At 40.4% G+C, this 17,945-nt stretch overlaps 1 protein-coding gene across 7 annotated transcripts in view; it reads right to left on the reverse strand.

Annotated features, from left to right (window-relative positions):
- Positions 1–17,945, reverse strand: part of dlgap2a (discs, large (Drosophila) homolog-associated protein 2a) — a 195,818-nt gene that overhangs the window by 166,873 nt on the left and 11,000 nt on the right. For 6 of the 7 annotated variants that reach the window (XM_055006171.1, XM_035948891.2, XM_035948892.2 and 3 more), the window contains exons 2-3: positions 16,070–16,124; positions 15,517–15,564 (exon numbers count right to left, since the gene is read on the reverse strand). In XM_055006171.1, coding sequence (XP_054862146.1) covers positions 15,517–15,564; positions 16,070–16,124 — 103 coding nt within the window. The remainder of the gene's footprint in view (positions 1–15,516; positions 15,565–16,069; positions 16,125–17,945) is intronic. The other variant, XM_055006168.1, reaches the window with a different exon arrangement.

Raw genomic sequence — 17,945 nt, forward strand, 5'->3', positions numbered from 1 at the left:
TAGAAAGAAAGAGCTTCTATAATTGTTTCATCAGGCCTACAAACTTCATTCAAGCAAAGTTTTGTTCACTGAAACGAGTTTCAGTGTTTCAGCCACTGCCTCATGTATTGTGTGAAAAACAAGCTCAGTTGTAAGGTCACAGGTTATCATATATTAATATGTTAATCATCTATATACACTGCCGTTCAAAAGTTTGGGGTCACTCAGATAATTTCATGTTTTCCATGAAAACTTTCATTCATGTGCTAACATAATTGCACAAGGGTTTGCTAATCATCAGTTATCCTTTCCGCGTGATTTGCTAACACAATGTAGCATTAGAAGACAGTAGTGATGGTTGCTGGAAATGTTCCTCTATGTAGATTTTCCATTAAAAATCAGCCGTTTACTAGAATAGTCATTTACCACATTAACAATGTCTAGACTGTATTTCTGTTGCACACAGACAATTGTGAACACCACAGATGTAGTTGTTGCTATTATACTACAGCAGGGAGACAGATTCCATACATCCACACTGCTGACATGTATGTGCACTACTGCACTTGTAGTGTAGTGGCTGTGCATTTGGGCTACATGCTGATGGGTCTGGACTGTGTGTGCTCACAGACACAGAAAGTACAACACTGGCCTTAGTTTATATGCTAAGAATGGAGTTAAATATATCCTAAGTGCACATTTACTTAGTAACTCAATTAAGAGCGACATGACCGAAAGTTAGAACATTACCTAACCCATTTAACTCCTATAATGATCACAGTCTCCTTACTTCTCCTGTACTCTTAGATATTATTTATGTCTGGAAATATTCAGGCCATTTGATTCCTGGATGACAAACAAAAGACGATTCTTCCAATGCTGAGTGCCTGTCTCTGACTCCTCAGTCGTCATAATATCAAAAACGTTCCAGTGTCTGCATTGCTTGTTCATCCTCTACTCTCTGCAGGGGTCCTTCACACTGAGTCTCTCAGAAGTTCACATGGAAGGAATGAAAGCCTGTTGTCAAACGTCTGTCATATCACAGCAGTAAAGGGACTGAATTTGCGGCTCCATAGTGTTCCTCCAATAATCTCTTCCAGTGTATGAATAAACCATCAAGCCTGTACTCTCACAGATTTACTATCTAATGCAATTTGATTAAGTTCAGTGTGGCCTCTGAACTACTGAGAGCTTGGAACAGAGCAACCAGTGTCGGTCATCTCTTTGTCCTCGGCAGCACTATAAAGGTGCTAAATCATAATCTTTACATTCAGATTGTCCACTCTTAATATTAACTTAGGTCCTCCAGATCTTTGATTATAAAACTAACACTTATATCTAGAGTAATTTCATTTCCTCTATTACTTCTTATTTCCTTATTTATAATTATATTTCCTCCTTTAATAATGAAGTCCATCAAATCTGTAGTTATTGCTGTGGTTTGACTGTGAACTTTGAGAAACTTACCTCATTTTGAAAAATGGTTGGTGACAATTTTATCAGCTAATTTGGCCCTTTGAATGACTCTTTGTCTTTTATTCTGATTTAATTGGCTTCAGAATTGATTTATTCTACTTTGTCAAGTCGCTAACACAAAATAATAGCACATCAATGCTAATGGAAAATGTCAGCATTACTTTTTTTTAACTTACAAATCAAAGATCTTTTTTTAAAATATATTTTGCAAGGTAAAAACAGATGACCAAGCTTTTAAGACAGAAAAAACATTTGAAACACAAAACACAGAAGTTCTGCTTTTGTGCATTTTAAAGAGCCACTGATTGTGTTAAATGGTAAGACAAGGTTTTCTTTGTTCATGGTGTCGGTGCTATTTTAATCCTCCTCTTGTCACTTCTGCTCACACACACTCAAACACACTCCAAACTTTAACCCTGAGCAGTGAATCACCCTGATGAGCTGTGGAATGAGGTTGACACTGGTCGTCTTTTATCATCTGCCCAGTTGGAGGTCTGACTGTGGCCTTAAGAGGTGCAATCAGGCAGACAGGACATCATTACAGATGCACTGAGGGTGACACTGGACAGTTACTCCCAACATTGCCCTGCATCAGAGCTGAAACGATTAATCGACTGAGACCCAATGAATCAGAAATCCTTTTTCATAATAGAACCACTACACAATGTCACAGGCAATCTCAAATACTTCCCGCTTGTTTTTAAGTCCACTCCTGTTTAATGCCCGTCACTAATACTCAGCACCGTGTCTTGTCTCAGCTTTTCATTTCATCATTTGACTTCTAATCAGGAATTGACAAACCACTTTCCCTGCAACCTTGAAAAGTGAAATTTGCAGAGGATTTCAGAAAAGAAGCAAAAATGCCTATTTGTGTGTGTGGAAATGCGACAAAAGAAGAAAACAGACGAGGCGGGTCACTCTAGAAATAACGATTCCCCCTGACAAAGAAGAGCAAGTGATGACACATCAAGAAAGAGATCAGGAATTCTTTGAAATACACTCAGTGAAATGAAAACCTGAGTCAGTCGTAACTTCAAAGAGAGCTTCAGCTGATGTCTCACTTTCTGTGTCCTTGAAAAGAAGAAGTATCCGTCCATGCATGTGTCTCCTTCATGAACTATCACCCTCAGCCAAAGGAATGTTAATAAACAGGGTGAGGGTCGATTTCCATGCTGGTTTTCTGATTATCATTTTAAAGGATGAGCAGTGAAGGAAAGGCCTTGATCTGCTGGGTCCTCTAGGCATAAACACACTCAATTATATTCAACAAATGGTGTTTGGTTGGACAGGGGAGTGGTAAGGCCATGTGGTTCGGCTGCATGGTGGAAGAAGGTGCCCCCGATGCACAAACCCAAAGAAAACCTTATGGCCGGAGAGATCAGACAGACAAAGGAAGCAGCAGAGAGTGGCAACTACAGATGGTAGCATCTAGAGAGAAACATGGCTCGGGCCTTTCTGAAAGGTCAACTACAAGTGTTACAGGAAGAAGAAAAAGTTTTGAATTGCACAAAAAGTATGACAGCAATGCCTTCTGCCAGGTATGAAGCATCACTGACAAACACTTCAATGCATTTGCCCTAATAATGGGCATCTTTCTGCAATTCTAAACCTTAGCAGTTCTTCTTAGGCATACCGAGTTTATTAACAACATTAAACTAAAGCTGTGATGCCAAACACATATGAAAAATGTACATTTCTACAGTCACTTAGGCTCCTCCACACAAAACTGGTAAAGGGTGCTTAATACTAGCAGAAATTGGATTATAATGTTACAGGCTGAAGTTGGTGGAGAGAGCAGAGAGATAAATGAAGCAAACCGAATGTTTGATTTGTGTTGTGAGGGTGTTTACATTTTTTATGGCTCACATCACGCACATTTTTGAAGAAAAGAAATATTACTAATGGATAATACTAGGTTTTATGAATGAGTTAGAAACTCAACTACTAGAGGCACCGTCAAGCGTCGACCTGGACAACCCAAATCTGGACACTCCTCTAGTAACCAATGGTGAAACCCCTAACAGAGCTGTGCACAAACTCATAGAACTGGAGCTACATCCAATAACTCATATTTTTTATGGCAGAACTTCATTGCGGAACCATTTTTCTATGGCCATGGTTCCCATATGGATGCATAATAACAGCACAACTACCTCCCACTAAACCACATAAGACAAAGTAGTTTTGAACAACCCCAAAATGTTCGTATTGATTTGGTAGCGATTCATAAAGTGCATGTGTTTTTATATGTAAATAAGTAATGTGTTTGTGCATTTTTTCATTTGGTGTATATGATTGAGGATGAGTTGTGGATTTATTTGGAGCACTTGTACAGACTCTTAAAGACTGTGAGGATGAAACCTCCTCTGAACAGCTCTGGAAACAAGTAGTACAAAATGCTGAACAATGTAAGACAGAATCTGCACCGAAAACAAAGAAAACCGAAGACAATCAGCTGGATTTACACAGTGTGATGTCTCAGCTAGGTGGGTGTGCCGAGGAGAACAAAGACACTTCTGACATAACATGTACTTTCCTGGTGTAATTTGAATTCTAATTATCTTGCGCTTTATAAACAATTGAAAAACATAACTTTACAAACCTTTTGAGGGTTACATCAGAAATCTTGTTATTCCTATCCGAATATACATATGCAAATGATCATTTTTTGGGGGAGTGACCATAAAATGACTATTTGGCTGACTGATTTTCTGACAAAATTAAAATGAATGAGACAGTGTGCCACCCCAATATTAGTATTAGTGCCAGCTTGGCCACCTTTATGAAAATGATCTGGCTCTGACATTGACCTGTACAAAAATCCCAATTATGAAAACCTGTTGAAAAAAAAAAAAAAAAAAAAAAAAAATTATGATCTACTGCTGTTCATAACTGCAGTCTTTTTAGCTAATTGCAAAGTTAGAGAATATGGAGCATTTATTATTGCATTTCCTAACATTTATAACTACATTTTAACCAAATGTAAAGTAAACCAAACCAGCAATATGATACTTTTTTTCAACCTGGCAACTCAAAAGTAGTTTAAACCTTGAATATACTCCCATGTGGACACATACATGCACAACTGTGAAGGTAGTTGTTGTTATCATATTATCGAATTAGGTACCACATCATTAATCAAGCATATTGCAACAGGAAATAACCCTTTTATAAAAAGTACCTTCCTAAATTTAGCAGCGAGGAAGACACTTGTAAAGGCCTTGTTCTTAAGTGTTTTAGACTATGGGTTGCCAAATCTACTTGTCGCTGCTTTCATTCTATGCATCATACTATAGCTGTCTACATTTAATACTCAACTCATTGTCCAGGACGCATCATTGCATAACTTATGATATCCTTTCATGACCTTCATTAGGTCAATAAAGACAGCAGCATTCAGATACAAAGCAATGCTGAGTAAACTCCCTTCTTAGTTGTGTGTTTCCTCTCATTTGCCACCAGCTTATATAGCTGTGGTCCATCTAAATGGCTGCTATACAGATTGCCCAGGTTTGCTCAGAATAGCTTTCTCCTGTTTTGCTCTCTGGTCATGCAATAACCTTCAGAACACACAACAGCTTAATGATTTTGTCTCCCTGGGAGAGTTCAAAGCTCTGATCAAAAGATATGTAACTGAGGATTGCAATTGCTATTCCTAGACTGGATTTTGCTTTGTGTATCTTTAGTTTCTTGGTTGTTTCAGTGTGCTTTACTTTTATCTTAAGTCTGTTGTTGTCATGCTCGATTTTATAATCTTTTCTAACTTCATAGTGGGGTGCCTTCTTGGCCTGGTCTCCTTTGGTAAAGAGATTACAATCTTAAGGGATTTACAACTAAATAAAACTTCAAGAAAACACATAAATACCTATATTTGGAGAAATGTGACCAAAGATGTTGTTTTCTGACTGCAACCATTAACGTATGCCGACACTGACTTCTTCATTCATTTACTGCCTTTAATACACAGCAGATCATCAAAGTCAAAACAGCTGTTGTTGCTATTTGACTTCCTGTCTTGTATTTGTTGTGGCTGTGATCCTGGATAATCAAATCACAGCAAGCTAGACAGACAGTTGTTGGGCTGCCGGCTACAGCTCCGCCACAGATAATGTCTCTTCCTCTGAAAACAAACTGATTTTGCAAACAGACATGGTCACTGTTACTTGTCACAGCAATAGCACAAACAACTACATTTGAACTGTGGTAAATACTACAAAGACAACAATGGTGCCTGACAGGCAGAGAAAATGTTCCTTTCAGTAAAAAGTGAGTGTGAGTTATCACCTCCCTAGAAGTACCCGAACATCTGACAGTGCAAACAGTAAGACAAATGTTTGCTTTGAGATTGGCCTTTGTGGGTTTTATATTTTACTTACTTTTAGACGGCGGTGGCTGTGTGTGCGCACACGTCAGCCAAGAGAGACATGCGATAATAAATGTGAAGAGACAAGGACAATATAAAGTAGTGTGCAGTAAAAAAGACAGACATACAACTGTTCACCTGCAGCATGTTCAGACAAACAGGTGGAGCTCAGTTAGACTCTCCTTGTCAAGTGTCGGGGAGCTCTAGGCTGCCAAATCAGTGCCATCTATTCGTGCTGCTGCTGTGCTAATAATTAGGGCTGAAATGAATGGTGTAGTTTTAGTGTAATTGCAGCAGTGGGAGAAACATGTTCAGAACATTGGGTACAGCAGCAGGATGGGTTGCAAGGAACCCAGAGGGGAGAGAAGAGGTGGAAAGCAGAGATAATAAAGAGTTAGGTTGTGATGTACATTCTTCCACTAAGGCTAAACTAGACTTTTTTTCACATTAGCAACCTGAAATTACAAATTAGCAGAATATTTACAATGTCCCCTGACTGATGTGACAGAGCTGAATGTTGGTGCTCTTGGTTACAGATATCTTTGTGCTGTGAAGAGCGGGTTCAGGAGCTGTTGCATTTTTTGTTTCTGCAAGTGTCTTTTTTTTTATCACTGGAATTGTGCTTGTGCCAAAAATACCCCATATCATACCACACCTCAGCTACTTCAAATAGAACCTGTCTTACTCAAAGGAAGACCGGGATTTTCTCTGTGCATCAGCCCTACACTCATTTATACATGAATGTTGTTAAAAGCAGCTTTTCATCTACGTAAAAAAAATCAGTGGACCAAGACTACAGGTGTGCTCAAGAAGCGGAGAAATAACTTATCTACATACACCAATCAGCCTAATATTATGCAGGTCCTCCTCGTGCACCCATAACAGCTCCAACCTATTGAGCTACTGACTCCACAAGACACCTGGCGAAGTCTTGTGGTATCAGCCACCAAGACGTACAAAACAGATCCGTCACGTCCTGGAAGAGGTTAGGCCTCAAATGGATTGAACTTGTTTTTCAATACACATTAGATTGACAACGCTTTGAACTATTTCTCATGTTCCTCAAACCATTCCTTAACAATTTTTGCATGTGGCAGCGAATATTGCCCTGCCTAAGGGAATAATGTTGATGAAGAGGTGTAGGTGATCGGCAACAATGTTTAGGTAGTTGTTGTTAAAGTAGCACCCATAGAAATTTTATTTTAATGGTAGCATACAAAAAAAATCCATATACATTTATATATTATAATACATTGACCAAATAATAAAGTAATATATGTGTCATTTTGATGAATGAGTGAACCCTTAAACCTAAACACTGTGGAAATTATGCCCTTACAACATATAGAGTCAGAACATCTAAAGTCTAGATATGCATTCAGCATTCAAAGCTGTTAAATTCCAAAATGCCAACATAGGGAAAATCAATACACAATAACAACAGCACTTCACTGCGAGGAGAGAATTAGAGATAATTTACTGGTGCATGACCCTTAGACAGAGGAGTGGACCTGTAAAAAGCGTATGGTACATTATCTGTTCTCAATACATGCTGCTAAACAGACCTTTTTAATGTGCTTAAGTGCACATCATGACACAGACCAACAAAATACACACAGCAATTCCATATCCAGGTGCGACCTGCTTGTTGTATTTACTGAGGTAACTAAACTAGATAAAAGCCCAAGAAACAATGACGGGTCATTCTTTACTCCAGTTCTTCATGTTGACAGAAACCATTTATGATGACACCACACACAGACAAGCCACGAAACAAAGTCTGCAGTGAGTTTCAACGCAAAGTCTGACACTTGAGACCATTAGAGCCAAGCAGACAGCTTGTTTTATCACCTTCACGCACACACACACGGATTGTGGCCCGGCTTTGTTTGGACTATCTAGCTGGTCAACCCCTCTACAGATTTCAGATGAGCTTTTACAATCACCCTCCTCTGTCACCTTGCAACCCCAATTTTATCCAGCCATTCCATGGAGGCAACTAGTATTAACATGCAGGTGGTAGGCTACAGCTCTCCCCTCAATTTCCTCAAGGAGAAAAATATCTAGACCTCTTTCTTTCACTTCTCTTCTTCTTTGTATTCACTTGGAGACATCAAATTCAACATCAAACGTGCTTCCAATGCATACCAAAGTAGCATCGATAAATATTGATAAAGTTTGACAGTAATCAAACAAGACAACGTCCTACCAAAATCTCACTATTCCCACATATCTGTGCTCACTGCCCCATCATTCCCATCTCTCTCTCCCCTCTACTGTCATTATTTTTCAGCACATATGAGAGGCAGATGCTCACTCTTTTTCTCTCCTACAGAGCAATCAGTTGTTGTGCAGGATTTAAGCTGCAGCTCCAGCTCTTCACCAAGAAAGCAAAATGGTCCATCTATGTCTTCCATTAGTAGAGACATATGGACTGTGAACGGAGTCTCTCCTGATGAGTGCACTGTCATAAAGTGTATGTATGTGTGTGACTGCTCTTGAAGTCAGCAGAGGAGGAGTGACGAGAGAGACAAAGAGATTTAAAAAGGAATTAAACATTTGTCGGCGCAACAACAAAAACAGGAGCGCCTCCCATTTCTTTCACTTCCTGCCACCGTCACTCATCCATTAATGAGCAAGCTGGAACGGAGTGACTCAGCGTTAAATCAAAGCTAACTCCCAGCTTGCTCATTATGTCAGGGACAAGCTGAGACAGACAGTCCACAGAGACCAGCTGTCCTCCAGTCAGACTCTATGTAGTTCAATGACAGGACTCCCTACAGAGAGATGAAACACACACTCAGATGCTTTCATGGGCAGGTAAGTGGGCTCACAAGCACACAGCTAGAGTACAACACTTGTGGATGATGACAGGATTTTCTCTGAGGTTCACAGGCGTCATAGTTGATCTAATTCTGCTTGTGTTATGAACACGTCTCGCAGAGTGAATCGCGTCTTTTGGCCGTGATCCAGATCTGATCTGATATTCAATACAATTTCCAAGTCCAATCCGATACTTGAAGAGGCCTAAATGTTGATGAAATGTGACGTACCTGAGGAAACAGCTGTTGACTGCTATATTTAGTGCACCTTATTTTTCAGTGTGATCTGATGTGGCGTGATGATGCATCACTCTGTAGGAGTAGTGGAGTTTCCTACCATGCAAAAGGCTTGTACTTGAGTACAAACGCTTGCAGAGAGCATAGCCCGCATATGTGTCAACAGCCGAGTTTAACCAAAACACAAGGAAGTTTTACACAGAATTAAACTTAATTAGAAACAGCAGACACACCCCTCTGACACCAAAGTTTGCTATTTTAACTGATTAAAATGAAAAGACATACTGGCTCAAAATAAGAACCTACCTGAATGTCTGAGGAACTGTTTTTTGCTATGTTATCATTACATTTTGACAGTTTTTATCTTAGAAGCTATAGATCCTTCAGCCCTAAAAGCCCAGTGGATGCGTTTTGCGTCCAAATTCATATCCCTACGTCTCAGCGGAGTCAGTCTGGTAGTATTCATTGCAGTGAGATGTGGATACAAGTCAAATGAAACTGCACGACTTGACCTTTTCAGTAAAGCTAGTTGTTGGAGAAACTAGGAACAAGAAAAAAGTTGGAATTTACATCAAATTTAATCATATTTATACCCTTCATACTGTGACTCTATCTCCACACCCAATACTATGGTTTGAGGTTCTTCTTCATTTGTCAATGCAAAGCTAATTTTTATACTGACCAAAATAAAAGCTTAGTAGTGAGAATACTGTTGTGAAAACAGCCTACAAAAATCTAATCCATAAAAACTGTGAAACAAGAGCACCAGAAAAAGTACACAAAAAGGACACACATTAAATATTTGTAAAATAGTCAGTTTTTTTAGCTGATTTATGTTCATTAAAACTGAAACTGTACAGCCATACATTGTAAAAGCACAAATTATTGTTTGCAACACTAAAGACACTGGATGTGGACAATGTGTACAGGACAGTTTTTCTTTTACATTCAACATGTAAATGAATACATTTTCTGTGATTTCTTTTAAATATCTGTAATTTAATAGAACATTAAAAATCTTTTAAATAAGACCTTAAAAGAAGTATTAATCTTTTTACAACCTTCATTTACATAGTTTGACCTATCAAATAATGCCAAACATTAGTAAAATTCAATGAGTTTTGCTAAATTAATACAGGAAAAACTGGGTAATTTTATGGTTAGGAGGAACAAATTACTATTTGTAAAAGTACAGATTTTTGTTGTATACATTATTTACAGCTTTGGCTTGTTTTTTATGATTAATATGTATATTAATAATTTGACTTGATTAATATTACTCTGTAATTTACAAAAATAATTAACATATTTTACAGAGTAGTGGCTTACTAGGGTGAAATATACCTGTGTAAAATACAAGAGTGGAGGCAAGTCTACTAGGTGAGCTGCCTCTTAATACCTATTGTCACTGGTGTTGTTAGTTGGGCCCATGCCATCGAAAACTCATGTGTCCTCCAGCATCCTATCCCTCTTATGTCAGCTATACATCCACACAGACCTCCAAAGCCAGCTACATTCACTTCTGTTTGTACTATCATCAGCAGCAACAGAGGAGCTACAACCAACTCACAACATGTTGAGCCAAAAACCAAATATCAGCTCCCAACATGGCTGCTATCATCATCAAGCCAGCAATCTGTGTAGTTAGTTAGCGTGCTGCCAGCCAAGCATGCAGATAAAGACTCAACACATGGGGATATCAGAACATTGCACACATCTCACTCTCTTTCTCACTATTACATTTCCATATGTGCAAACACACACACACACATACACACAAACTAACCGTGGCCAAAGCAGTGACTGGCAGCCTGACACACAAGCATTCTGACATGCTCCACTGCTCATCTGAACTCAAATTCGGAGTTTTCGAAAATGTCTGCAGGCACTGTATCATTAATATTCCGCTAACCTGCGCCCTGACCAGCGTGCTCTACTTTAGAGACCTCTGATCACCTCGTGGGAGATGTTCAAAAAGTATCGCTGAGTTTCCCCTCTAATACATTGCGCTTGTGTGTCATACTTGTTTGCAATCAATATAAGAAGTCCAGATGCACGGATACAGAAGCCTGGAGGAAGAGGCCGTGTTTCTGTTACCCACTCTTGTAACAGTTCAGTGGGTTCGCTTTGGTGGTGCCTGGGGGGGTGCAGAGGAGGAGGGAGGAGCAGGATAGAAGAAGGGAGGGGAGGAGAGTGTAGTGTCAAGGGGAGAGACGAACAGTAGAAAGTGGGGAAGGCTGAGGAAGAGAGATAGTGCAGGACTCATTATCATCTACAGCAGTCGAGAGTTTAGCAGACATGAGGAGAACAACCGAGGGCCTCCATCTCTCACACACGCACACGCACACGCACACGCACACACACACACACACACACACGCTCTCTCACTTTATGCTGTCAGCTCGCACTCATTTGCTCATCCTTCTGTCTTGTTTTTCCACTGTCATCCTTCCGTCCTTCTCAAATACAGTTCATACATCTTATTTGCACTTTGTATTTTTCTAACATATTCCCCCCTCTTTCTCCCTGGGTGTCTCTCTTTTGATGAGAGGCTATGAAGAGCATACAGAGTTGGCATCAAGGCATCTGCGAGCTATCAGAAGAAGACAGGCTCTCCCTGGTTGTCTTGCTTTGCTACAGATTGATATCAAGAGCGCTGGAGGACACATTGTGCGCTGGCTGACTGTGTGCATGCTCAAAAAGCAAGTATGTGCGGCGCGCGTGTTTGTGTATGCATTCACAAAAGCAGGCCGGACACACTCGGAGGGGAAGAGACAGGCCGCCAGTTAATTACGCAAGCTAATAGAGCAGCTGCTGATTCACTCCCGTGTCAGTGAGAGTCACAGCAGGACGGACAGACTCGAGCAGGACATGTGAAGGATTAAGATGGACGTGCTGTGACTCCAGACGCACACTACATAAGGTGAAGAAAAGAGCCATTAGAATGATAGTTCAGTTCAGGGACTTCTGGATGGGGACACATCAGAAACTTTTTTCAACAGCAGACACATTGCAGGATTAAGTTTAAAAAAGGTCGCCAACTCGAAATGCTGTGAGGTTCTTAAGTCGACTTTAAAGTACAGTTCCGCAATATTTTGTTATGATTTTCATCTTTGAGAAACTTCTCTTGCGTTCTATCTATCGTCTCCTCCATATCCCCCCCGAGTCGTCCTGATCGCTTGTTTCCATGGCAACATGTCCTCAGACAAACCCTTCCACTTTAAGTTGACACAAAATACACAGCAGGAGTGCTAAATTAGCTAATTAAAGTTAATTTTCGAGAATGCAACCCAACATCTACCGTATTAGTGTTTGCTTTAACAAGCTACATTTTAATGAGGAAAACTCGGGATTCCGGATGGCACTGTGAGGCGAGTGCTTTCTTGACATTTAGGAAACACATTCAGCAAATGTATTATTTATTATTGGACTTTATGATGTCCAAATGTCACAATAATATGATCCTGACACTCTTTTATTGTCAGAAGGGGTAGCCTTAATATAACAGTTTTCATACATGTAACCATTTTGCAGTTCTATTTGAGTTTTTTTGTGGACACAATCCTGAATTTGACTGATCACACTTTACCCTCACAAATTATTACATTGCTTTCACAGAAGAATATGTGGCTGTCAAATCTTTAATGTCAAACTACTATTTTCAAGGTCATGGATGCACTTTCAAGCTGAAGGACATCAAGTAGTTACATTTTTATCACGCCTGATTCGACTGTTTGCATAAATAGCTAAAGGCTCAAGCTTTCTATACAACACTGGCACATGAAGTAGATGGCACGATTAAAAATACTGGGACTAAATTTTTTGCAGGCTTCTCATACAAAATAGAACTAGACTGCTTGCAAGACAACCAAACACTCTGCATGCTCTTAAATTTGCAAATCAGGCAATGAAAACTGTGCTAAAAGTAGCAGGCACATGCAAGTATACTTGAATATCTAGTACTACATCCACCAACAATCTCCAAAAAGTAAAATGTGCAAGATAAACAATAACACATAAAAAGTGGGAGCTGAAAATGGAGGCAATGTGTAATGGAAATGTGTGTACACTTGTAGGTGTGTGTGTGTGTGTGTGTGTGTGTGTGTGTGTGTGTGTGTGTGTGTGTGTGTGATACTGGCAGAGGTGGTTGTGAGACTCAGGGGAAGCAAAAATCGATGAGAATATAAGGCCATGAATGCAAAACAGAACTGTCCAAATACTGTAAAGGATGACAGAGGGGTTTCCCAGAATGCACCAGTCAGCATGTCTCTTTACAGTACCCTTACACTGATTGTTAAACAGCATAAGCAATGGGAGACACTGTAAATCCAAATCTACTTGCTCTCTGCAACAAACCCACCCTGATGCTCATCCAGTGGATGTGAACATGTCCTCAGTATCACTATGTACCAGTCAAACGCAGTCAAATATGGGGTTTCAGTGAATTACATAATTGGAAATTACTACTTGTATTTTTTTCCCCCAGAAAGCTCGAGGAAGATTTGGCGAGCGGCTTTGAGCCAGGGATAGGAAGAGCTGATAATAGGATGCGAGAAATTCAGCATGGACATGAAAAATGGCAACAGAATGGTGAAATATTCACACGCTAATTAATGTCTATAAATAGGAAAAGTCTGTGAATGTGTGGCATAGAAAAATGCTGAGTGCTCATCAGCGCAAGGGGTTCTGCTTATGGAGTACATTAGGAGCAGAGGGACACGCTGATAACAGGGGGAGTGTAAGATTACGATAAGCCTCATCCCTTCAGTTTCTGTGCACAGGCTTACGAATCACAGAACAAAAGTAGGGAATTGAAGAGAAAAGGGTTTCTGAGAAAGTGGATTTGTTGGAGCTGCGAAACTGGCCAGGAGAGGGCGCCCCTGACTCAGTGGAGTACAGTAGAGCAGAGCACATGCATAGATATGAATGCACACACACACGCACGCACGCACGCACGCACGCACACACACACACACACACACACACACACACACACACACACACACAATGCAGTGTCTTAATCTAATTCACCAGCAGAGGATATCTTGTCACTGTATTCAAAGTCTCCTCAAATCATACTCGCTTTTTAAAATCATTTTTCTTCATATCTCAGCCTTCTTTGTCTAGTCTTTCCTTCACAGAGCTCTACACTAAATGTTTCCACTCATGTCTCACCTCAGGCAGACCCAGGCCTGACTCAACACTACTGTACTCACTAATGAGCATCCTCACCCAGCGCTAGTGTTAATTTATGCCATCTGTTTAGCATATGCAAATACAGCAACACTGCATCATCCAATCGGCACAGAAACGTATCGCTCATGAAAAATGGACAAGATGTAGTCTTTTGCATCTACTGACACCACAGCTGTGTTGCCATGGAAACAGGATGCCAAGGTCGGCATTACTCTGCAAAAGCCTTGACTTGTATTTGAGACGGCTCTCGCGGCTGAATGATGATCATTGATCAATGAACTTTGGTGAAAAATGCTTTGACAAAAATCAGAGGTTTGTTGATGCACCACTGCTGCGTGTTCTCGACAGTGGAATCTATCACAGCGAAGACATTTTCACAGAGGAGCAATGTTTTTCAAAATAAAATATCTAAGTAAGTGCAGTCAAACTAATGCTGCTGCTTCACATGCAAACAATGTCGTCTGTGCACAGATGTATACAGATGCAGATATCATAGACGAGTGTCTGACTAAAATTTCAACAGAAAAGTTGCAGAGATTCATACATCCATATTCACAAGGCTATTATAAGGTTATTTTAATGTGTTCACCCTTTCAGAACACCTTGTTTGAAGACCAGTCGAGAGGTGAACCCTTAGGGTCTTCCATATTCATGCAGTGATTGCCAGCCACCTCCACTAAACACACAGCAACTCATCATGCCGGGAAAGTTAGGTCTTGTAAATTATTCCCAAGAAGTGAATATTTTTAAATCTCTTCACTCACTTTTCCGTGATTGATTGAACTTGCCTTGCATTCAAAAGAAAAAAAAAAGAGGACTGTTCTTTAACAGCAAGCCCCACCCACCTGGCATCCTTTGAATTCAGACACGAGTAGAGTGGATTGGGTCAGAAATTTTATGCTCAGAATATCACTAAAACTGACGATTTACAGGTTTGTCAAGTTCCTTATCTGCTTAAGTGCAGATAATCTCGCCTATATGCCTCATCAAACATTAATTTCACGCTGCGTGATGCCTCAGAGTTATCACTTATAACTCAGAGAGTTCCAAGCACCAACGCCTAAAACTCATAATAAGTTTCCGAGTGTCTCTTTGCCCCAAAGGTTGCTGCGACCTTGCTCTACTCCTCAGCATGTGTGTCACACCGAAGAAGGGTGTGCATATAGCTCTCCAGGCATACGTCTGAGAAACACAACAAAAGAAAAGTGCATAACAGAGGACCACCGCAGAAGGAGTTATTATTAAGATGAGAAAATGGCCATGAGACTGACAAACTGGCTTCGGAGCAGCATTAGTGAGGTATTGTTAGTGGGATGGATGGTGTGGGAGCCCATGTGCATGCAGTCTCTGTGCAGTCGAGAGGTTAGAGAGGTTGAGTCGCCAAAAGAAAACGCACAGAGGTAGAAAAAAAAAGTCAATATTGTGAGGACTGCGGCCAGGTACCTGAGTATATCTCCCTGCTCTTCAATTTCATCAGCAACCTCTTCACACCTGCAATGATGTGAAGAAGCCATCATCATCACAAGTTCGCAAAAACGGCCCCCAATTTTTTTGCTTTTCCCCCTCCCTCTGGTGTGTAATTGGAGAAAATCAGGCCACACAGGTAAACCCAGTAGATTTTTAGACTGTTTTGAAACATGTCTCTGCTTGAGGCAGCATTGAGTAGCAGCTCTATTGTAAGAATGGCAATGAGAAAGTGGCTAAATAGTAAAAAAAAACGCACAGATCAAAACTATGTGTCAGTCAAAATGAATGCATATAGCCAGCTGACGAGGTATGAGCTCACAAATGTACAGAGCGCAGACAAAAACAGGTAGACAGACAGATGTGACCCCCAACGAGTATCTAGTCCCCAGCATCACCTCCCACATACTGACTGGCTTTTCGTCTTCTGAATCAGCACTGTGTGTGTGTGTGTGTGTGTGTGTGTGTGTGTGTGTGAATTGGTGTATTTGGTGGAAGAGAGGAGGGGGGGTTACATGTGTTCGGTCCTTACCTGTGTTCCTGTCTGGTAAGATACAGCAATGCTTCTGCAGTATGCCTGGCAACACCTTCCAGGAAACAACAAAAGGGAAGAGGGGCGGGTGAGGGAGGGAGAAGTGGGGGGGAGAGAGACGTTAATATCACGGCAGCTCAAAGCAGATAAACAAGCTGGAGCTCAGAGGAGACGCACTGAGCCATGCTGAGACCCGCAATTACAGAGCAGCAACAGATACCCATTTCTCACACCATTTGCATCAAAAGGAGCTGCTCCCACGTTTATCTGAGACCTTTGTTCTGCACAGTGGTCAGTGCAGCGGAGCACTAAATGATGGTGGAAGGTTCATTTTGAACCGTGTGTCTCTGACTCGATCTACAAACAGTCAAAGGTGGGTTAAATGGAGTGTGAAGGCAAATATGACACGCTTACAATCCACTGGGACGGGGAAGAGTTAAAATATTGCTCGATTCACACTGGGGAAAGGGTGGCAGTGTTATTGTTCAATCTCGTGCGGTCGTGTCAACGGGCCAATTTTTGAAGCTCTCTCTGGCTTTTTCCACCTTTTCCTGCTAAATCAGCAGCTTCGCTATGCCAGGAAGTTGTAGCAGCAAATACAAGAGCCAATTATTGCACTACTCACAAGCCTGAGGTGGTTATACTAATCAATAATGCATGTTTACAATCTAATCTGCGAGGGGTTCACTAAAAATTTAATTGAGCCAAAGTTGTATCTGAGCCGCAAATATTTTGCTAACATCACTTGTCCTCTTTCATGTCTTGTTCTTGGGAAACACAGCAGAATCGACCCTCTGCAGACCTGAAAATCACTGTTTATATGTATTTGTATGATAACAGTTTTGTTAAGCTTTGCTGTGACACTGAATATCATTACTGGTGTTCCTGAGGCACGAATATGCAGGATTTCGAGTAGAAAAAAGGCTCGAGAACCAAAACAAAGACAGAGATGTGGAGGTGGCTCAGCAGGTGCTATCAATGCCTCTTTGTCCTTGCAGCTGACTGACAGGCTCATTGTTGTCCAAAATGACTTTCTCACTCTCTCTCTAGACTCCATTTTTGCCCTGTGATAGTGTTAACATTCTTTTACATTTGCACTTGCTGGTTATCTCAGGCTCCTCTGTCTCTCGGAGTTATTTCGCTCCTCTCTGGGACTGAAGAAGAAAAATCAGATAAGTGTCCTTTTTAATTAAAGCAGGGGAGCGTATAGAAAGGTACCTCTTGAAAAGAGAGAGAGACGACCAGATTTAAAAAATAGAAATGAACCCTAATGGCTCGTCTCTGGAGGACGTTCAATGAGCTATCAACTCACTATATCATTCATACAAGAATAGGGCTCGGAGCACATATACTCTTGTCATCGGGACTCATTTACTACTTCACCAGCAGAAAAAAGGTAATGCTGCTATAACATTAAAAATTCTATTCACACGTGTGTTAATAAATGTGTCATATAAATGTTTAATTAACTCAGAATTCAGCCGTTTTAGTTGACCTGACCTTCAGAAGCCCTGAACTCAACAATAACTTAACTTGATGGCACACAATGGTTAAGCAGGTATTGCCATTAAAATATGACCTGCTGTTCAGTGAAACCCATTAGGAGCTGCAATTAACAATTATTTTTACTAGCGAATGATCTATAGATTATTTTCTTGATGAATCAAGTGGTTGTTTGGATTATAAAATGTCAGAACGTGAAAAAAAATGTCGACCTGTGTTTCCCAAAGCCCAAGATAATGCCTTTAAATGTCTTGTTTTGTCCACAACCCAAAGATATTCAGTTAAAAATAAATTTGAAAATATTAGGAGTAATTCAGAAGACTAGTTGTTTATCAGAATTGTAGCAAATTGTTTAATAGTTTAATTGTCACAG

Source organism: Amphiprion ocellaris, chromosome 20 (genome assembly GCF_022539595.1).
Source record: "Amphiprion ocellaris isolate individual 3 ecotype Okinawa chromosome 20, ASM2253959v1, whole genome shotgun sequence".
NCBI classification, from domain to species: domain Eukaryota; kingdom Metazoa; phylum Chordata; class Actinopteri; family Pomacentridae; genus Amphiprion; species Amphiprion ocellaris.